The sequence below is a fragment of the Hyperolius riggenbachi genome, chromosome 8, assembly GCF_040937935.1.
Source record: "Hyperolius riggenbachi isolate aHypRig1 chromosome 8, aHypRig1.pri, whole genome shotgun sequence".
NCBI lineage: Eukaryota > Metazoa > Chordata > Amphibia > Anura > Hyperoliidae > Hyperolius > Hyperolius riggenbachi.
Window position 1 is genome coordinate 126,887,967 of NC_090653.1, and position 12,904 is coordinate 126,900,870.

The window sequence follows — 12,904 nt, forward strand, 5'->3', positions numbered from 1 at the left end:
GGCCCTGTATAGCAATGTAACAGCGACCAGTAAAATGAATATAAAGTATGCAGCCATACCAATATACCAGGTTCCTTAGTGGCACACAAACTGCACATGTTTAAGCGAGCTCTAAACAATTGACTTGACCTGTACCCTGCTTCTGTCACAAGCCGTCTGAAGTGGGGAAACAAATCGCCAATGAATCACTGACACAGAGGGCTTTAGCGTCTCACATCCGCCCTCACGGCAAGACCTAAACTTAGCACTTCATATTTTCTCAGCAGCACTGTCTGCATGTGAAGCTAATATTGCAACACTTCTTTTAGATAAAATGGTGATCTTAGAGAACTAGTTTTTCTATACTGTTTGTCTTCTGAAAGGCAAAGCGGTTAATCTGGGTGCCTCCATACTCCTGGTAATTTGAGTGCTGCACAGACCGTAACGTTAATTGCTGCTAAAGTGGCATCTAGTGTATAATTTGGGCGCCTGAGGCACAGGAAGTAGCTGAGCGATGGAAGACCATAGACAGCAGTGGGGGGACGGCACAGATAACAGCGAATCACCAGATAGCAGCAGATGGAATAAATGATATGGCACACATAAGAAACTAATAGTGTTAGGCTAGGCAGGGGGAGTCAGCATTAGAAGTAGGCAGTTTGTTGGCTAGTGTTAGAAATAGGTAGGGGGTAGTTTAGTGCTAGGAGTAGGCTGAGGGAAGGGTTAGTGTGAGAAGTAGGATAGGCATAGGCAAAGGGATAGAAGAATATCTGTAGGATTCTACGATCAGCATTAGGTAGTGCCCAGTAGTAGGATATTGGCAATATTGCCAATAATCTACTTGCGGCTTCACCTACCGCCCAGATGACCGGACATCCTATTTCAGCATGCGCAACAAAGGTGGTATTCATATAGTGCCTTATCTGTTATACTATGCAAATGGAGCTAAGGCAGGAGCTTTTTTTCTGTTGCACACAGAAGGTTAAGTCCTGTGTCTGCTTACAAAGGACAAGATGAATGATTATTAGCTACTACAGATCAGGTGGTCTCATAGCAAAGCTATGATAGGGCCACCAGTCCTAGAAACACTTGAGCAATTATTACCATTACCATTGTTGTGAGTGGTCATGGAAACCTAGAGTTGCCTTCACATAAAGGACATGTATTATTACTCCTTCTGTGCACGGGTGCAGAGACTGCAGGAAAGCTGGATGGGGCACTATGCCCTCCAGATATCCTGTTACAAATACTGGTACCTCTCCTGTACGGTGTCCAATATAGGAATATCACTAGGGCAGGTAAGCAAGAACTCCACACTCTTCAGTTGGAGTGTTCAGGAGAGAAGTTATTTGCTTTGCATAGTTTCCCTACACGTTTTCCATATTCTTTTATCCAATGTAAGGGCTGATTCTTTTAAGACTACATTCTAAACCTAATCATGTCTGTGTGATGTAAAATGTGCTTCATTCAGCTTCAACACAAGAGACACAATACCTATTTGAATTGTACAGGCCTGTCTTGTTATTAGCAGTATTTCATCAGCAAAACAGAAGTGTTTTGCCTTGTTTACTTCTCAAGAGAGTCAAGGCTGCTCCATTTGCATGGATAAAAGCACTGGTTTATTGACAATTGCAATGAAAAAAAAACAACAGGTTCTTATATCTACCCATGTTTATCACATCGTGTCCTGTGTCAGTTCAGGGCAATTGCTACACCTTTAGTTCCATCCATAATAATCATTCCATGGTCTGCAGGATGGAGTCTGTAGGAATGGCATTAGGATGCAAGCTTGGGATCTCTACTCTATTTCCACAGCTTTAACCCTCTGGGGGATAATCCCGAGCTGAGCTCGGGGTAAGCCGCCACAGAGGATTTCTCAGGCCCTGGTGGGCCGATTTGCATAATTTTTTTTTTGTTGCACGCAGCTAGCACTTTGCTAGCTGCGTGTATATACCGATCGCCGCCGCTCCGCGCTGATTCGCCGCTACCCGCCGTGCCGCGCCTCTCCCTTCCCCCCCAAGACCCCGTGCACAGCCTGGCCAATTAGTGCCAGGCAGCGCTGAGGGGTGGATTGGGACTCTTTCTGACGTCACGACGTCGATGACGTCATCCCGATCGTCGCCATGGCGACGGGGGAAGCCAAACAGGAAATCCCGTTCTGAACGGGATTTCCTGTTTGCTTTGATTGCCGGAGGCGATCGGAGGGGGTGGGGGGATGTCGCTGCACAGCGGCTATCATGTAGCTAGCGCTAGGCTAGCTAAATGATTAAAAAAAATAATAATTAAAAAAAAAATGTGCTGCGCCGCCCCCTGGCGATATTATTGTATCGCCCAGGAGGTTAAAGTGACACTGAAGCAAAAAAAAACAAACAAACAAACAAAAACAAACAAACAAACAAACAAAAAAAAACCTTATGATATAATGAACTGTATGTGTAGTACAGATAATTAATAGAACATTAGTAGCAAAGAAAAGTGTCTCATTTTATTTTTAGTTATATAGCTTATTTTTATAACATTGCATCATACTGTCATATTGGCAATTGCAAACCACGCACTGTATTTTAAACTATGAAACAGAGCAGAGCTAATGACCATTTGAACTCCCCTGCAGTAAAACCTTATCTGAAGCTGTGTCTCACTGTTTCTTCAGAAACTGTGTCTCAAATGCTTCAGAAAACAGGACCGTCTCCGACCCAAGTTGGGTCAGAGAGCTCAGGGCAGCTCTTTTGCATAGATAACAACTGAAGTTTCTTAACTCTTCCTCTACGGGAAACAATATGAGACTCATATTTGTGCTACTAATCTTCTATTTCTTAGCTGTACTATGCATACAATTCATTATATCATAACTTATTGAAATAAGAAAGAGGGACACTTAAGCAACGCCCCTGCCACACTCTTAACCACGCCCCCGGCACACCCTTAAGGTGCCCATAGACCTAACGATTATAGGCAGATTCGAAAAAGAGACAAATTTATCTCTAATCGAATCTGAACATTTTTTTTGTCGATTCTGCCCATATACTACAGGCCGATTCCCGTAGTACGATTTCAGCATGACATTTTCAATGTATAAATGTTGCCCCCCCAGTGTGTGCATTTATACGTTACCTATCCTGTAGCAGCCTCCGCGCTGTGTCTATAATCCTCCAGGTGGCTCTCCGTACATGTCACTGGCGCATAGCATCTGACGTCAGACGCTATGTGCCTGTGATGATTTGCTCAGCTGCCTGTGCAGGCAGGCAGCCTTTTGACCATTGTGTAGGTTTGCATGCTGCAGGACTCTGGAAAGAAGAGCTTCTGTCAGTTTTGCAGCTTGTGCTTGCAGAGGAATTTGCATACGTTGTCATGCAAATTGCCTGGCCACATTCATTGGAGGCGTGTACTATAAGTACTATGTCTTTCCCACAATGCTTGGCTGTTCATAAGGATTTCATCCTATGTAACACTCCTGGTGGGGTGTCAGCCTTACTCTCTGTTTGAAGATCAGCTTAGAGTAATTCCTGGAAACTGTGCTAGGCAGATTTCCCTAGTGCAGTTAGGATTGTTTATCTGTTTTGTTTGTCTGTTGCGATTGTCCTGTCCCAGCGGTGGTCGATAGGAAGTCGTTCTGATCTCTGTTCCTGGAGCATAGCTGGTGCAGCGGTTGCTACCAGCTATCTCTTCTGTTCTGCCTCTCTGGATCGTGCTACCCACTTTTCGCTAGCGCTGTGGATCCTTCTATTCTGTCTCCTGGGATCGCGCTAGCCACTTCTCGCTAGCGCTGTGGATCCTTCTGTTCTGTCTCCTGGGATCGCGCTAGCCACTTTTCGCTAGTGCTGTGGATCCTTCTGTTCTGCTACTCTGTACCTGGATCGCGCTAGCCACTTTTCGCTAGTGCTGTGGATCCTATCTCTCGCTTGTCCCTGTTTTCGTGTGTCTGTCTTGTCTGCTACGACCGCTTGCTGGAGGCTCGGTGAGGTAACCGTTAAGCAAGCGTTCGCGTCCTCTGTTTCATGTTTGTCTGTTGATGGTTAGTTAGGCGTGCTTGTCTGTATTGTGCTTATCACGTGGAGACCGCGCATAACCGCGTGCACTGTTGCAAATGAGTGCGGTGTTCGCGGTTAGCTAGCGTTTGTTATTTTCCGCATCTTCTCATTGTATTATTTGCTGTGCCTTTGCTACCCTCGTATTCTATTCTGATCTGCCTTGTGTCACGTCTGGCGATCGCACCTCTCGCGATCGCGTTCCTATTTCATATCTGCTGTTGTGTGTGCGCGGTCGCGGGGTGGCGACTGGATTGGCGCACACACATACAACCTGTCCCTTTGCTCGTTCTCATTCGCAATCGCCTCTCTTGCAATTGCGTTCTGCGCTTCGTACAATTCCTGTCTGGCATTTGTGGAGGTACAGAGGATTGGTTCCTCTGCACTCCCCAGCGCCATCTGCCGACAGGAATTTCCCTCTACAGGTGCGTAGCACCTTTTGCTGGGTGCCTGCAATTACACGCTTGTGGAGGATTTCCGCCGTGTCAGCGCACGCGTTGTGCGCTGATCACAGAGAAAGTCCCTCAATCGTTACAGTGCCGACGTCAGACACTATGCGCCAGTAGCGTGTACGGAGAGCCGCCCGGAGGTTACGGGACATCGCGCGGAGACTGCTACAGGACAGGTAACGTATAAATGCACACACGGGAGACCATTCTTACATTGCGACGACGGGGGTTTTGTCGTCTCGTTGCTCATTCCGAAATCGGCCACCATAACACTGCACACTCTACCAATCAACTTCGGCCCGACATCTTGCGACATGCGTGATCGACCATGCGACCAATTTCCATCCCGCAATTGGTCGCTTTGTCGATCGGGCATGCACTTGGCAGCACCAATTTTCATCCAATTCGATTATAATAATCAAATTGGATGGTCGACTGGCTGCCAAGTCGCCTGATGTATGGCCACGTTTAGTCACGCATACCATCAAGATTTCATAAGAAAAATATGTTGTTTTTTAAATTCAAACCACACTGGTTCTTTCTATCCTGGTTCATTGTCCTTCATTATAACATTTGAAAATAAGAAATATATTAATTAAAAGGATGGGAGAGTCAATTAAAGTCTTATTAGATTAGAGTCAATTAAATACATTTCAGTTTAATAGAATACATACATTTACATAGATCTCTACATGAGTCCTGAAAGAGGGACAAATTAAGAAGAAAGAGGGGCGGGGTTCCCAAAGAGGTACTGCCCCTCCAAAAGAGGGACAGTTGGGAGCTATGTATTTTCACTTCAGATTCAAGAAGCAGGTAGGATCTTCTTCACATGCTATGTCACAGGGACCCCACCTGAAGCAAATTCAGCTTCACAAGAGGTACAGCCCACAGCAGGAGTCTAGTTTTTATAAGCCTTGAAATCTTCATAACTGTTCCAATCACCTAATTAATGATTTTCTTATTGTTAGTGGCCTTTGCAGCTGTTTGCGCGTATTTTTGTATGAAAAAAATATACAATCCGTTCATGTGACAGGCCTTTTCCTTGGGGTTACAGAAAGTATAATAGGCTGGGATGTGTCCAGGAGAACAAAGAATGGGCTCCGTGCACAGGAAAAGGATATGGCAGGTTGTGTCAGGAGCAGCACAGTGTTACAGGAAGCTATCTGTCTACTCTCTCTGAAAACATGAGCAGGGAAATAGCCATTTTCTGAGCTGTGCTGATAAATCATTAGAGTGTCTGCATGTTAAGACGCTGCAGGGAAATCTAATGTATCGACAGAGGTTCAGGAAAGAGCGCACAATTCTCTAAAGCCACTAGCTGTCACTCAACTAGCCAAAAGCTGTTTTAATTGGTTGCCAAATAATTGATAGACATCAAGTGCCTTTCATTTGTTAGCTCCACTTTCACTTTATTCAGCAGAGATGTATTTCTTTTTAATGCATAGATATATATGTACGTATGTATGTATGTATATATATACATACAGTATATCATACATATGTAGATATAGAAAATTTGGGTATAATCTAGTGATGAGCGTAATGATCTAATTATGATAACGTGAAATTTTGCGTAATTCGTGAAATTACGCTTATGGGCGTAATTGAAAATACATAATTTAGCAAAATGACGCGAAACTTCGAAGTTTAGGCAGAATTTAATTATGATAATTTTTCGTAATTTCGATCATTTTCATAGCGGAAACGAATAGGAATTTCGTGTTTAATGCGGAAATTCGTCCGTTCTCAAAATTGTGTTCCAGTCCAGAGCCTCCTGATACATTTAAAGTGACAACACGTGCAGGGACCTTTTTCATTCATTCCTTTAAACAAAACAGGCATCCATACCTGCAGGCTTATATGCTTACACAACACCCCCCCCCCCCCCCCCTACACTGAAATCGACCCCCTACACACTTAACACAAAGTCCCCATCTGCTTACTTCTAACAAAAGCAGCGTCCCACAGCCAGTCTGAATCTGGATGCCCCAAGAGTCCAGAGCGTCGCTTATTCACCCCTGACGCAATCTCCGTAATTATCCGGAGTTTTACTTCACTGAAGTCAAACTTTGTGTGCCGCTTTGTGACCGCCCACCGCTGCCAGCACCGCTCTTCAGAGTTTGACTATATAGTAACTGAACCAAGTGGTCCAAATTACCCCTGCTGCTGCTACCACCTCTAAGCCGCTAACCCCGGCATCAAAGTTACTCAGGGGCTGGCCTAGCCGCAAATTGCTCTGTGGTCTATGGTAGCACCCAATCTTCCAAATGGGGTTACACCATGATTACCTGTTTTGGGAAGAGTATCCTTTACCTGCAAAATCAGCTTTACACCAAGAACAGGCTTACCTCTAGTCGTAAAGTCCTTTTGCTTCTATTTTCAGAATTTTATAGTGATAACTCTAAAATATAATATTTAAAGCTTTATATTTTCAGTGACATCAATGACTCAGGCACAGCCTGGCTGAAAACAGTACTTACACCTTGGAAGCTGGCACATCCCTCAAGGGCAAGTAAGAAATGATTATGAACACAGTTGTATCTAAGTCTTTATTTCTGTACTGAGATTTGTGAGACGCTCTACTCAAACCTCAGAATGAATGGATCGTAAACCTTGCCTCTTCTTCCTGCATTCATTCTTTTAGGACTCCGTTGGCATTCAGAAGAAGGAAATACTGTATGTGATTTAAGGTATGGTTTGACTGTAAAACAAGTGGATTGCTATGACTGTCAGATGCAGAGATGTGCAGTTTCTTTTGGGCTCTAAGACCATTGAAGGATTAACAGCATCTGGGTAATGGCACCCTAATGCCAAATTTCAGTTTTAGATTACTGTTAAAGAAGCTAAAGCTGATGTAGAAAGAGTTTTTTATTATATTTCAGTTTCCGTCTGTGCAATCCCATATGTGATGTACATAAATTCTATGGGGCACTGGGGCCAAGAGGTAATCCTAGATCATGCTTTGGGTAACCACCATCTTTGTTTACATCTTAGGTGGCTAATCAGGATTACTTTAGTCACAGAGAGGTGCTGATTAACTCAATCAGGACCATCTGGGCTGATTATGTGGAGGGACCTCTAAATACATTGTTAAAGAGGAGCTGTCAGCCATACTATCTGTAAGGATCCCTCCTGTAGCATGTCCTGTCGGTTGCAATGGAGCTGCAACCGAGCAGTTTTGATTTCTCTGCTTGTATTTGGTTGCTCAATTTTGATTGCGTTCGCAAAAAAGTCTTATTGCCATCTGCGGTCACTCTGCAGTTCAGAGCAGCTCAGGATGTTGTCATGAATCCACCTATGGCTTACTGCAGTTGAACTGCAGCCAGACAGCTATGGATTTCTTACATGCATGTTGTTGCATAATTTGGCATGCATTTTTAATGAGAGTCCTTTCCATTCACAGCCAGCTTGCAGCCTTCAATCAGCCTTGCGTGATTACCATTCAGTGTGGGAAATTGCATGTCTGCTCTCATTGGCTGATTACCATAGAAAAGCCTGCTACTCTTCTCACACCTCGCCTGTCATAGCGTTCAGCTTTGCCTTAGTTGACTGTTGGGTTCCTTGTGTGAAGTTTGAATTGAAATGTATTGCATTACCTTGCCTTGCCTGCTTGGACGTTCACTGCACCCGCGGAGGCACAGTGAAGTCTTTTCCTATCCTGACAGTTTGGAGACTGCCTTCACCACGTTAGCGACTGGTAGTATTCTTGCTAGTTCTGTTCCTGTGGACGTAACTATAGCTGTGGTTGCTATTAGATACGGTCCTTCCTGTTTGTCTTGTCTGAACCTGTGAGAATGTTTGCTATTGCTGGGGCAGCAGTTAGATTGGCAAACAATCCTTCTGTCTGTCTGTCTGTTCCTGCTGGTCCTGTTCTTGTGGACGTAACTAAAGGCTGCGATTGCTATTAGTTACGCTCCTCCTTTTTTGTCTTGTCTGTACCAGTATGGATGTTTGCTATTGCTGGGGCTATTGCTGTCCTTGTTACTCAAGTGTGGTGGACATCAGATGCTCAGTACTGAGGTCGCATTGAGCAACCATTGTGTCTTGTTTTTTGTGGCAGTTATTGGAAGCTCAGAGCTTCGGTCACTCTGAGCAATTTTGCTCCCTTGTTCATAGCTCCTGGTGTGATCTGTGTAACCTCCTTCACAAGAGCTTTCCGCTCTATTACCTAATATTCCCTAGCTGCATAGTCTTGCTTTCTCTCGGCCTCAGCCACTATACCTTGCACATTAAGACCTGGGGGCAACCAAAGTCAGGAGACAGATTCAGTGTCCTGTTCAAGTGGGGTCTTGTCTATAGGTGAAGACCGTGGGCCGAGCTCAGAACTAAGGCACTAGATTGGGGTATAGTGGCTGAAGGAAAACATGAGATCTGCCAGGCATTACACTATCTCAAAAAATAAACACATATATAAGTACATAAATACTTGCTCTACTTACATAACAAAGATATTGCACTGTCCACAGTTCTCAGGATATTCCACTTTGTCTGTGTCTATCTTGGAGCCAATCCTGACATAATTTCCTCCCTTACTCTGCCTGTGTATCATTGCCTGCCCCCTCCCAGTCTGCAGACACTCCCACCCAACTCTGCAGTAGAAAGTGCATTTTCTCAGCATGAGAAATATTGGCCAATCAGAGAGGAACAGAGGTGTGGGAGGGGAAAACAGGAGGGAAAGAGGTTTTCAGCCAATCAGGCTCCATTAGTTAAGTCTGAGGGTAAAGTATAGAAGAAAAAAAGACAACACACCCTGCAACAAAATGAGAATGATTTGTAACTTTTGGATTGCCTGGTTAGCATCCTTATTACTTGTTTACCAGATAAAAATAAAGAATTGATTTTTTAATTTATGCCCGACAGTTACTCATTATGTTATTCCTGACCAATATTCTTCTACCAATGTGCATTGCTTGTGGTTTTTTTTCATTTTTGAAGTATAGCTAATATTTTTTTTGTGATAGTTATGCAAAACTAAACAGTGAGGGCCCTTACCAGGGCGGTGCGGTATTTTTACCGCACCCCACCACCGGGCAATTAAATTTTATGGAGACTTTCATACTACCATGCTACGGCGCAACGGAAGTGACGTTTTTGCTGCAAAAACACGGTATTACCCGGAGGCCTATTTTTGGTGGTGTGGTGCCGCTGCCTGGTCCCCAGAGGAGGCCAGGAGTCATGCTAGCAGAGAGGTGAGACATTACACTGCACACAGATAAGGACACACACACACGTTTACAGTTTGGGTATGTCACCAGCCAGGGTTCTGACGGGTACACTGGTCGTTGCAATATTGAACGCCGTTACAGCCGCGCACCTGATCGAGAACTTGTGACAGAGATTTTCCAGCATGTCTGACTGATCCTTTCAACAGATATCAGCCAGAAACTGACTGAAAGATTGATAGGGACCAGGGTGGCCATGTTGAAGCACCGATTCTCTTCTGATTGGATAAAATGATTGAATCCGAAGGGTGATCAGGCCGCCGTATCAAGTGGTGTATGGGAACCTTTACTCTTGTAACTATGATCCTTCTAAATATGTCAACCAGAGTGTTAGCATGGCCATCATGCATGTCATTTACATCAGTGGCCTCCATCAGCAATCCACTGAGTTGGTAAATCAGCAAACCTTACAATAAATTGCCCAGGCAGCAGTAAGTCTAATAAATGTTTAAAGGATAACTATCAAAGTTAACTAAAATTTGAAATGCCATATATTTCCAGTAATTACTAGCAAATAGCAATACAAGGGCTTTTTTTCATCTTTTCATGTTTTATATGAAGAAAATGACATTTACCGAGAACAGTCCTCACTGAGGGCATTACTATGGAGGACTGTGCCCAGCACATCCAGCATACAGAAACAATCTTCACTGGCTCTAATACTGTGACTGGAAACTGTTCAGAATGATAGAAAGCAGAAATATAGCTTCAAATGTGTGTAAATAAATAATCATCGGCAACTCTGTGTGTTCCTGTCTGTGTGTCTCTCTCTGCCTTGCAGTGTAAAATAAACAGCTTGCAGGCAGGTTACAGTCCAGTACCCTACACCCCCCCCCCCCTGATATGGACACAAAATGGTTACTAACAGCTGATAAACAAAGCATTTTTTTCACACAGGCTGTGCTGAGAGATCTCTGAAAAGCTTTACAGTGTTGCTGACTAAAAGCTATATAGGCATGTGGGGTTTACAGAACAGTTTTTTTGACAGTTGTTCTTTAAGATTATTGTTGAGCAATTATAGCAGGGCAAAGGCTTACAGATTGATAGGGCCCAAGCTACAAGCCTTCTGTACAGTATAACATTAGTATATTTGGTAAGGGGATCCTACATTATACCCTATAATCATATTTGGTGGGGACCCTACATTATATTATATTTTCGGAGCCTGTCAGCGTAGTGTTCGCTCTTCACTTACACACAAATATTCCTACTGCCGCGTGATGTCCTTGTAGTGCGACCATCACACTTCAGTAGCTAAGTTAAATAACGTAGTAGTGGCCGCGCTACTAAAGTATCGCGGTCACGCTACAAGGTCATCGCACAGTCAGTAGGAACGTTTGTGTGTAAGTGAAGAGCGCACAATGACCTGACCGTGCGTAGCACGCGCCGCTTACTTGTATTAGCCTGCACTGCTTGCAGAGGTATTATTAAGGATTTGCCGAACCTAAAGTCGACAGGTACCGACGTGTTACCCACAGAATATTACAAACAACATGCAAAAATCTTAGCTCCTCGTCTGTCAGGCCTGTGCTGCTTGTGCGCGCTAGCTTTCATAAATCAGCCCCTTAGAGTGAAGTAAATCCAAAAAAAAAAATTAAGCATATAATAGTAAAGTAGATAAGTGATAAACACGTTCAGTAAAGTTTTTGATAATGAGCACGTTGCATCGCAATCGCAGGCTATGAATAGTACAGTAACGTGTGTAAAAGCATACAGATTGCACATTGTGATATGCTTGTGTTATAGCATACAGAGTGCGCATTGTGATATGCTTGTGTTATAGCATACAGAGTGCGCATTGTGATATGCTTGTGTTATAGCATACAGAGTGCGCATTGGGATATGCTTGTGTTATAGCATACAGAGTGCGCATTGGGATATGCTTGTGTTATAGCATACAGAGTTCGCATTGTGATATGCTTGAGTTATAGCATAGATAGTGCGCATTGCGATATGCTTGTGTTATAACATAGAGAGTGCACATCGTGATATGCTTGTGTTACATATAGCATACAGAGTGCGCATCATTATACAATTGTGTTATAGCATATAGAGTGCGTATTGCGATATGCTTGTGTTATAGCATACAGAGTGCGCGTTGTGATATGCCAGTGTTATAGCATAGAGAGTGCGCATCTTGATATGCTTGTGTTATATATAGCATACAGAGTGCGCATCATTATACGATTGTGTTATAGCATACAGAGTGCGCATTGCGATATGCCTGTGTTATAGCATAGAGAGTGCGCATCTTGATATGCTTGTGTTATAGCATACAGAGTGCGCGTTGTGATATGCCTGTGTTATAGCATAGAGAGTGCGCATCTTGATATGCTTGTGTTATATATAGCATACAGAGTGCGCATCATTATACGATTGTGTTATAGCATACAGAGTGCGCATTGCGTTATGCGTGTGTTATAGCATAGAGAGTGCGCATCTTGATATGCTTGTGTTATAGCATACAGAGTATGCATCGTGATATGCCTGTGTTATAGCATACAGAGTGCGCATCTTGATATGCTTGTGTTATAGCATACAGAGTATGCATCGTGATATGCTTGTGTTGTAGAGTGGGCATAACACAACCTGCATTGTGTGTACTAAAGCCCTGCTTTTATTTTGCATCACTATTTTATATTAGAATTCAGGGTGCTTATTTTGTTATTTTAATGAAACATGATATTAAAAGTTATCTTTCTATAGCAGATGACTTTTTCAAATTATAAAAGAGAAAACTGATTACTTACCTCTGTGACATTCATCACTTTAATTGCTGCAAGCTGCCCTGTCTTGACATGCCGGCCCTGCATAGATGATAAAACAAAGTTTGATTAGGACCCTTCTTTATAACAGAGGATCAAACAAATGACTCGGTAAAGGAACATAATATGCCGGTGCCCAGCGCGACACTTTGATGCTGCGCCTTAGATCTCCGCCACGGCACAAACAAGCTGCAAATTGTTAATCTAAAAGCATTTAATGCTTAATTTAAACCTATCTTCCAACTATTGGCTTCAGTCTTTACTTTTACCATTATAAACAAATGGGCAAATTGAAGTACATTTTTAGCGGTAAACCTATTTAAGCTGCAAGATGGATGGCCTGCTAATTTGTAATTTAAAGAGAGATGTAAATGTATAAAACAAGCTTTTCAGACGACTCCTGCTTTTATTGAATTAGGGCTTGTGAAAATGGAATTCTATAAAAATATTAATCATGCCAC

The 12,904-nt window shown here is 43.3% G+C and overlaps 1 protein-coding gene across 6 annotated transcripts in view; it reads right to left on the minus strand.

Moving 5' to 3' along the window:
• The window catches only part of NRK (Nik related kinase), a 506,445-nt gene that overhangs the window by 280,885 nt on the left and 212,656 nt on the right, over window positions 1-12,904 (minus strand). For all 6 annotated transcript variants that reach the window (XM_068251057.1, XM_068251059.1, XM_068251055.1 and 3 more), the window contains one exon: window positions 12,429-12,485. In XM_068251057.1, coding sequence (XP_068107158.1) covers window positions 12,429-12,485 — 57 coding nt within the window. The remainder of the gene's footprint in view (window positions 1-12,428; window positions 12,486-12,904) is intronic.